This window comes from Salvia splendens, chromosome 17, assembly GCF_004379255.2.
Source record: "Salvia splendens isolate huo1 chromosome 17, SspV2, whole genome shotgun sequence".
Taxonomy (NCBI): domain Eukaryota; kingdom Viridiplantae; phylum Streptophyta; class Magnoliopsida; order Lamiales; family Lamiaceae; genus Salvia; species Salvia splendens.
Genome location: NC_056048.1, coordinates 17,287,130 through 17,297,044, shown reverse-complemented (window position 1 = coordinate 17,297,044; position 9,915 = coordinate 17,287,130). Strand labels below are relative to the sequence as shown.

The window sequence follows — 9,915 nt, the reverse complement described above, 5'->3', positions numbered from 1 at the left end:
GATGGAGAGCATCACGCCCGTTGGAGATCGTTCATACAGACGTTTGTGGTCCCCTAAAGCCTATTTCTACCGGAGGTAATCAGTACTTTTTAACTTTCATTGATGATTACTCCAGAAAGACTTGGGTGTATTTCTTGAAAAGAAAATCTGAGGTGTTTGATATTTTCAAAGAGTTCAAAATTCTTGTGGAAAGGCAGAGTGGACACTATATTAAAGTTCTCAGATCCGACCAAGGAGGAAAGTTCACATCCGATCTGTTCGAAAAGTTTTGCAAGGATCATGGAATCGTTCACCAGCTTACACCTCCATATACTCCTCAATTGAACGGTGTTGCTGAAAGGAAGAACCGGACAATTCTTGATATGGCGAGGAGTATGATCAAAGGGAAGGACTTACCCCGAGAATTCTGGGCTGAAGCTGTCGCAACAGCAGTATATCTTCTGAACCGATGTCCCACCAAAAGTGTTCGCAACATGACGCCCGAAGAAGCATGGAACTCGTTCAAGCCCAGTGTTGCACACCTGAGAGTTTTTGGCTGTATTGCTTATGCCAAAATTCCTGAAGCTCGAAGAATCAAGCTTGATGATAAAGGCGAAAAGTGTATCTTCGTGGGGTATGGAGATCGAGTAATGGGTTACAAATTGTATAACCCACTCATGAAGAAGGTGATCATAAGCCACGATGTGGTGTTTGAAGAAGATCAAAAATGGAGCTGGAAGGATAAGAAAGCTGCAAGCTCGTCAGAAATTGTACCTGATCAGCAAGAAGATGCACGTGAAATTGAAGAACCAGAATCACCAACATCATCTCAAGGTCCAGTCGGAAGGCCTAGAAGAATACGCAGTCTAAATGGATGTTGATCATATTGTTTATGCAGATGCTGCACAAGAAAGGAAATGGAAGATTGCAATGGATGAAGAAATCAATGCGATCGAGAAAAATAATACTTGGTCGTTGACAACACGGCCAGAAGGACGAAAAGCAATTGGTGTGAAATGGGTGTTCAAAACAAAGAAAAATGCCAATGGTGAAGTGCAAAGGTACAAAGCGAGGTTGGTGGCGAAAGGATACAAGCAGAAGGCTGGAATTGATTATAGTGAAGTATTTGCTCCTGTTGCTCGTCTTGAGATGATCAGATTGTTTATCTCGCTGGTCGCCCAACACAATTGGAAGATCTATCAGCTCGATGTGAAGTCGGCTTTTCTAAATGGTTTTCTTGAAAAAGAAATTTATGTTGAGCAACCTGAAGGTTATGTGAAACAAGGATCTGAAAATAAAGTCTACAGATTGAAGAAAGCTTTGTACGGGCTCAAGCAAGCACCTCGTGCATGGAATTCCAGAATTAATGAGTATTTTCTGAAGAATGACTTTGTGAAGTGCCCTTTCGAACATGCTAGACTTGAAGAAAGATGTTGCAGGTAACATGTTATTTGTTTGCCTATATGTTGATGATCTAATCTTTACTGGAAATTGTGAAGCAATGTTTCATAAATTCAAGAAGAGCATGATCAAGGAGTTCGAGATGACGGACATTGGTTTGATGGCACATTTTCTAGGAATTGAGGTAGTGCAAAAAGAAGATGGGATATTTATCTCTCAAAGCTCATTTGCAAAACAAATCTTGGAGAAGTTCAAAATGGAGTCCTGCAATCCTGTTTACACTCCCGTGGAGATTGGTCAAGAATTGAGGAAGCATGATGGTGAAGCAAAAGTGGATCCAACTTACTTCAAAAGCCTCGTTGGAAGTCTAAGATATCTAACGTGCACTAGGCCTGATATTCTCTATGGAGTTGGATTAATCAGCAGATACATGGAAACGCCGTCACAGTCTCATTTGAATGCGGTCAAGGGGATTTTGCGCTATATTAAAGGTACGCTGAATGAAGGTATATTTTATCCCTCTGATCAAGAAGTTAAGCTCGTTGGTTATTCGGATAGCGATTGGGGAAGAGACTTGGATGAAAGAAAGAGCACTACCGGCTACTGTTTTTATATTGGTGATGTTGTCTTTACTTGGTCGTCAAAGAAGCAAGCTATAGTGACACTCTCAACATGTGAAGCCGAGTATGTTGCAGCAAGTTCAACGGTGTGCCATTGTATTTGGTTGAGAAATTTATTAACTTTTCTGGGATTGGCGCAACAAAGCCCGACATAGATACGTGTTGATAATAAGTCTGCAATAGCACTTGCAAAGAATCCAGTGTTCCACGAAAGAAGTAAGCATATTGATACTCGTTATCACTTTATTCGGGAGCACGTGAACCAAAATGATGTGGAATTAGTATACTGCAAGTCACATGATCAAATTGCAGACATATTTACAAAGCCACTAAAGCAGGATGTCTTCGGGAGATTGAAGTTTTTACTTGGCATGAAGACCTTGAAGAATTGAGCTTAAGGGAGGATGTTGAATTTATTAAGTCAATTACTTCACAATTAAGGAGTGGTGATGAAGTTGCTCCATCACTACCTTATCTTAGTGGTGTAAACTTGTGAGTAATTCATGGCTAAGATGGTAGCCACACATGCACTACATTAGGCGGTGGTATCTTGTGGGTGGCATTTGATGGCTTCCTCATTAAGTATAAAGTGACATCTAGTAGGTGACGTAGCTTATAGCTGGCAATTTAACAACTCGTATTATTTAATTAGTGCTAACTAGATATCTCTAGTTTTAGGAATCGGTGCTTAACCGACTTTATACATCTATAAATAGGGAATTGTATTTCAATGTAATATTATCAAATTAAGAAAGAAAAGAAAAGTGAGTGAGTTAAGAGAGAAAGAGTCGTAGCTCAAGTTAGAAAGAAAGTGAGAGTTTTTGTAGTGCTGAAGCACTTTTGAGTGTATTTTGTAATCTTTTGTGAGAAGCTTATTAATATTTATCCTCCATATTTCATCCTTGTTGAGTGATCCTATATTTTGTGTGTCAAACATCCAACAATGTCGACACTCACAAATATATAAATATATGCTCACGGCATTTAGGTGTGTATTAATATATACATTAAAGTTATTGATTCTTTATCCATTAAAAGAATCATTAAAGGTTTGAGGTCAAAGAGGGGATAACATAAATTGGAGAATTCAGTCAAAGAAAGGATGAACATCAATTGGTGGATTTCAACCTCTATATCAAAATGAAAAAAAAGCATGGATGGAGGTTGGTGATTTTTATCTCCACTTTATAGTATAAATGTTATGGTTGAAATAATTCAAATCTAGACAAAGATTTCATTATCGAAATCATTAAAGCATAGAAAATTGGCTTAGAGCTGGATTATGAGGTCGAGCTGGGCGCCCGTGACGTGCCGGAGGCCACTGCCATTGACTACATTGGAGGTATTAATTTTAATCTGATCAAAATTAGGTTAATTGTATGCCTGCTTCTCTAAAATGGTCAATTTCTCTACTAATCCGTGCCCTATCTGGTGGTAATGTGGAGGAATTAGATTGAAATAAATTATCTCATGTGTCATTTTTGATTACCTTCCAATACTATTAAGCAAGCTGCAAAATCGAGTGATTTGGTTGCATATCTGATTGGTATACTTGGTTAGATCTCATGTGATGGCTATCTAAAGTAGAAATATTTGTGAATTGGGCTATGAATTTGTGAAACTATGGGTGGCTCCAGTTTCCATATGGAATCATGGATGACTCCCTCATTTTGTTCCTCCATTCTTTCTCGAATGAAAGGACAGATTAGGGAAAAAAGTATCTTGCGTTGATTTATGTTTTATCTTTCTTGATCATGACGTTCAGTAGGTATCTTATGATTCTATTATGCTCTTGCTTTGGATATGACTTTGCTAAGGTTTGTGCAATGCTGCTTTTAAGTTTTAATATAATGTACTCATCACAGAAACTGTCATTAAATCTGTGGTTTTGTCTTCCTTTTTGGAATAAATTGCACAAGTAATTATATTTTGGAGTTTTGTGTCCTTTTTAAGGGCATTCACCATCTTCTTTTGCGCCAAAGTCTGCAGGTCTTCCGTGGTCTGCAGTGCAGCTAAAGGGCAAGATACCTTCACCCCGATCAGCTCTATTGTAAGAACTCATCTTTATAATTTTGTCTTCCATTTCTTGATTTAAAACTGCTATGTGCTTTCAGGTTGTATTGATATAATATCTAGATAGGAGCATATTGAATCCACCTAGTAAATAATTTCATGTATAACGTTATAAGATTGATCAGTCTCTGATCCTTATGTCCCCTTTTCCCCTTCCCTTCCGAAGTTGAACCAAATGTTGTAGTAGTTTTGTTTCACAGACTGGTTGTAGAAGAGTTTGCAGTTGAAGAATGAACTGGCTTTATGAAGTCATTTATATATAAGCACTTATTTGTTGTAAAATGCTTTGCATTAAATTTTTTCATCTGTATCTGCACAGTTGCCTAAATCCATGTTGCCAGACCCTCACAACATAGAACTCTGGTTGAAGGTACTATTTTTTTGTTGAGTCCTATTAGTTCCTTATTCCTAAGACTAAACCTACCTCATTTCTATTGCTTCAGTCATTAAAACTTCTCTCTGTAGGTTGATGGACAAATTCGGCAGAAAGGATCAACGAGTGATATGATATTTAAGATCCCATTCTTGATTAGCCACATCAGCTCTCTCTTTACTCTTCTTGAAGGCGATCTCATATTGACAGCTTATGCTCATAACGTGAAACAGTTTGCTGTTTTATTACGTAAATGTTCGTATCCCATGTAAAATATTTTTGTCTCGATGAAACTATTAAATTCAGCATCTACTTGGGGGTTCTTTTCTTCAAGTGCTCAAAATCACGCATATCTTTCTCTCTTACTCAACTCAAAATTAAAGCACGCATATTATCCTATCTTCTCTCTTACTCCAAGTATTGTGTTTCTGGTGATCTCATTTGGTCTGGGGTATTTTATGTTTTCCCTCTGCAGGTACTCCTAAAGGTGCAGGCCCTGTTAAGATAGGCTAAATAATTGAAGCTGGAATAACTGACTTGATGGAAATGCATTTCGATGTTGACAGACGCCGTGGAGTGATTCATTGATGAACAAAATAACATCAAATTTCCCTTCTCACTCTCGGAGGATCCGCCGCCCCTCTTCTCTCCCTCACGCTACTTCGCCAAATTTCCCCCAAATGGAGAGGGACTCCAATCGCCGTCGCCTTCTCAATTCCTCACCGCCTCCTCCGATTCAAACGACGCCCGGTTACTCTCCACTGCCGACTACACTCCCTACTCACAGGCACACCGGCCGCCGCCTCTCCTCTCTCTCGATTCCCTTGTCCCTTCCTCGTTTACCCCTATAGCTTGTTGCTAAGTGAGCACTTTTTGTCTTACTTTTCTTCAACCTCTCTTCCTCGTGAACACAATGAGAAATCAACTCATTCAATGATCATTTATCCTTCACAGTATTGTAACTAACTTTGAAGTGATCAAATTGATGAGGAAGAGATATCATAACCAAATGCACTAGTTGATCATCACTGATCGTCAAATTAAGTGTCGTAAGCTTTGAAGCAGTGTTTGACATTTCCGTAATGTGCTCCCTAATTTCTCCTCGGCCATTATACCTCATTGCTTGCGAAATTCATATCAATGGCCTCGAGAAATTCCTTAGCAGTTGCTTCTTTCGGGACAGTACCATGAAAGTTTTCAGGGATGGCATGTTGCATAATCATAAGACTCATGCGATTGGAGTGTTCCCACCTTTAAAAATTTCGTTTATCCTCATCGGAACTTTCATCAGTAAGAGGGGTGAGTTGCTCCGTCCGAAGTGCATAGTCTAAATTTGCAATCCCCAAACCAATCAATACCTTGCTTCTCCATGATGCATAGGTATTGCCTTTTAGCTTCTCCATGATGCATAGGTATTGCCTTTTAGCACATGAATGAAATTTAGAAAACCAATAGCAGATTTTTGAGCTAGCAAAGAACAAATATAACAAGTAGGACAATAATTAGCTCACGTAAATAATAAGTAAATAAATTAAATAATGAAAATTCTCATTTCAAGCTGTCGACACAACATTAAAATTTCATCTTTGGACAAAATAATTAACTTGCATGTGACATCTTAAAACGTAGTTATCAAATATAGATAATCATTTCCTGTCTTCCTTTGGGCCGACTTAGTGTTCAAAATGACTTAAGGATAATCTCATATTATTACCACAAAGTACACAAGAAAAATACGGTCAAATAACAATCTTCATTTGGGCCGATTAACTATTCGCATGTATTTCAAATATACAAATAACCTATACATTCCAAATAAATTAATCTACACATCAGAGCCCACTTTGGCGAGTTAATGCTTTAATTAACTTATTTAGAATAATAGACAACAAAAGCTTATGTCATTATTTAATTGATTACTTAATAACCAAAACAATTAATTACTTTAATTGTATTACACTTTCAATTTTTGGCAAAAACAGAAATGACTCCACTACTATAGAACGTACCAAAATGGCAAAATGTTTCCACTAATATAGAACAGAGGGAGTAGTTATATAGAAGTAGTATTTTTTTTGTATTAATGTCTTTAAAATTATTACTCCCTCCGTCCGCGAATAGGAGTCCCGTTTTTCCATTTTAGTCCATCCGCGAATAGGAGTCTCGGTTCACTTTTACCATAAATGGTAATATGGTCCCACCTTACACTAACTCATTCCACTCACATTTCATTTAAAACTAATATATATATCCAAATGGGACTCCTATTCTATTAACTTTTTTCCACTCACTTTTATTAACATTTCTTAAAACCCGTGCCACCAAGAAATGAGACTACTACTGGCAGACGGAATAATATTTTATAAAATAATAATAATAATAATAATAATAATAATAATAATAATAATAATAATAATAATAATAATAATAATAATAATTTCAAGGAAGAACTACTCGTGTTCAATAAATTAGTACTACTATTCCACCATTCATTCATTCATTCAAAAGTTGATATTTTTCTTATTTCTATTTTACGTGTTTTTCATGACCTTTCAGGTACTCGGTCAAATTTAAAAGATTTAGAATTTGAATTTACGATGCATCTTAGGGGCTATTTTTCCTTTTATCAATCATGTTTATCACTCCCACCAAAAACCTAATATTTTTCGCATGGTTAAACAACGTACTATGTTAGAACTACTAACTATTCAATAAAAAAACAAGAATGAAATTAAATCTCCTTTAAGTTAGGTTCGTATTGAACTCCAGATTTTTTAATCCACCCATCATCGACGTATATTACCGACCCGGTCCAAGTCTTCGCTATTTCCGATGTGATTTTCCGTATACCCCGCCACGTAACGCGGTTCTTTGTCTCGGAACCGGGTCCCGTGTTCTCGTACTCGCCATAGTAACACGTGTTAAGGCCGAGCTTCCCGATCCATGTCGACCACCCGACCGGGTTGATGAAATTGTCAATTTCCGTGTGCATGATGACGGTCCGTGAGTACGGTTTCCACGGGTGGCCAAGGTACGACCGATCCGGCGGTTGCACTTCCAGAAGCGCCGGTTCGGCCGTTATGCGTCCGTTTTGGATGACGAAAACGCTGTTGCTGTTGGAGTCGTTGCGGCCTTGTGCAAAAACCACAGATTCTCGGTTCGCACCGGGCGTACGGGCTACGAACGTGCAATTTTGGAAAAGGGCGAGTGCGTCTCCAAAGACGAAGTCGGTGGTGCCGGTGATGGTGCAGTTGCTATAGAATTGGCGGTATACGTCGGCACAAAGACTGTTTTGATACCCATCAACCTTAACGTTGTAAAATATTGCCCTATCGCCGGAGACGCGCAGTGCCAAAGCTTGATATCCATCGACGCCGGCCGTATTTTCAAATCCAATGTCCTTGGCTATGAAATCTTCTGAGTTTACATCTGCAAGAACAAGTGGAATCATTGAATTTTTTAAAATTATCTATAATACTAGCTAGTAGTAAAATTTTAATTAATCTCTCTACACTTAACAACAGTTTCATTTTTTTATATGTACTCTCAAAGTTAGGCACTTATTTACATTTCCCTATCGTACAACATTTCACTTTTATCGTACTCCCTCAATCCCCTAATATGCATGTCATTTTTACCCGACACGAATTTTAAAAAATGTAATATAAATTGAGTTAAAAAAGTTGGTGGGATGTGGATCATACTTTTATAAAGCTAATATATAAAAGTAGGACCAATATTTTACTAATTTTTTTAACTCACTTTCCTTTATATTTTTTAAAATAAATATCGGGTCAAAATATGTCAACTTTTAATGGATGGAGGGAGTAATCTATTTTAATTTTGTACACTATCTCGGAACATATTACGTCTTATAGATTGCAAATTGTATAAACCATCTCTAATGGTAAAATTCAAAATAGAGTAGGTAAGTAGCTGGTACTTAAAAATCAATTTTATTTTAGGTTGTTGAGTAAAATATGCACTTACCCTAAAACAAATCAAATTACTCTTTGAATTTTGTGAGTGAAAAATGTTTAATTAATAAACTAATTACCTAGTGTAGCGGTGTAGAAGGTCGGAACACCACCGGCAATGCTTTTATTTCCGGTAACTTTAGTCGTTTCAGGTCCATCTCCGATGATCACAACTTTGTTCTTCCCCTTTGGAATCGACACATACTCATTATAGACGCCGGCCTTGACATGGATCACAGTGGAATTCTCAGAGTCGTTCTTCACCGCCGCGACAGCCTCCGTGATGGTCTCAAACTGGCCGGTCCCGTCCTGCGCCACCAAAATATCCGGCGCCAGCGTGTCAATCTCCTGAGCCAGCCTCCTCTTCTCCTCCTCCGCCGCCGTCAGAAGCCTCCTGCTACCGCCGAACATGTCACCGAGGCTGCCAAGGTTGAACGAGCTGATCACCGTGGCGAGCTCCGTCACCATCGCCAGGCCATTGCTCGCCAGCTCTGTCGCCGTCTCCAGAAGCTTCTTCATCTTTTCACTAGTGTCTCCGGTCGTATTCTCGAACGCGTCCACGCACGTCTCCTGGTTCGTCACAACCGCGCTCAGCCACGTCCGGAGGTCGGCCACGAATGCGTCCGTCTTCATGTAGTCGAACTCCGCCATCTTCCCGACCGTTCGCCTCAGGTCCCCCGAGGCTCTATGTAAAACGTCCTCACAAACTCTGAAAGCATCCTTGGTCGCGGGATCCCTCGCGGCCTCCTGGAGCAGCGTGGAGCTCTCGAGAGCCTCCTCGACATTGGCCACGGTCACGTTGATGGCCCTCTCGATGAGCTGGCGTGTGTCCGTGGTGTTGGCGTCCGCGAGGCTCTCCTCGCACGTCTCTTTGTAGGCCGTCGGGGAGCAGATGGCCTGCACGGCCTTGGTCGAAGCGCCAATGCCATGGCCGCTGCGCCCGGTTTCAGCGTCGCCTCCACTCGTGGCTATGTCTATGCCGTCCTTAGAGGACCCCACCGCCACCGCGATCACTGCCGCCACTAAGAGGATGGCGGTTAGCCCCGCAACGGCCAGCTTTCTCTTAGATTCCTCCACTGGCATTTTATTTTATTATTTTTTCACATTATTTTGCCCTATAAGAGGTTGATGAAAAAATTGTGGATTACACATCAATTTATGTTGTGGCATTTCCTAACTTTTTGGAGGTTGTTGCTTAAACAATATTTTGGAGGGTCCGGAAAAAATAACAATAAAATTGACGTACAAGAGTCAAACATGGTTGACCTCACATAGTTTTTGAATCACTAAGTATTTATTTATAGCAAACTCAAATGCGATCGATCTTCGCATATTTTTGTTAGGAATTCTTGTATTCATCTAATGAGCGCAGCGGAAATTGCAGACAAGAATAACAGATCTAGATTCATAATCATATTGCAAGTTGAGCACGTAATACACAACGAAACTAAATCTTACTTGTTGTTGTGCTTTCTTCTACGATTGTGTCCTG

General features: G+C 39.4%; 1 protein-coding gene across 1 annotated transcript; it reads right to left on the bottom strand.

The window, feature by feature from the left end:
* Positions 1–7,166: 7,166 nt before the first annotated feature.
* LOC121774399 (pectinesterase-like) lies at positions 7,167–9,506 on the bottom strand. The gene is made up of 2 exons (XM_042171284.1): positions 8,504–9,506; positions 7,167–7,875 (listed from the first exon to the last, which is right to left on the bottom strand). The coding sequence occupies exons 1-2, from the start codon at positions 9,504–9,506 to the stop codon at positions 7,178–7,180; spliced, it is 1,701 nt and encodes a 566-aa protein (XP_042027218.1). The 3' UTR covers positions 7,167–7,177.
* Between the last annotated feature and the right edge of the window lie 409 nt (positions 9,507–9,915).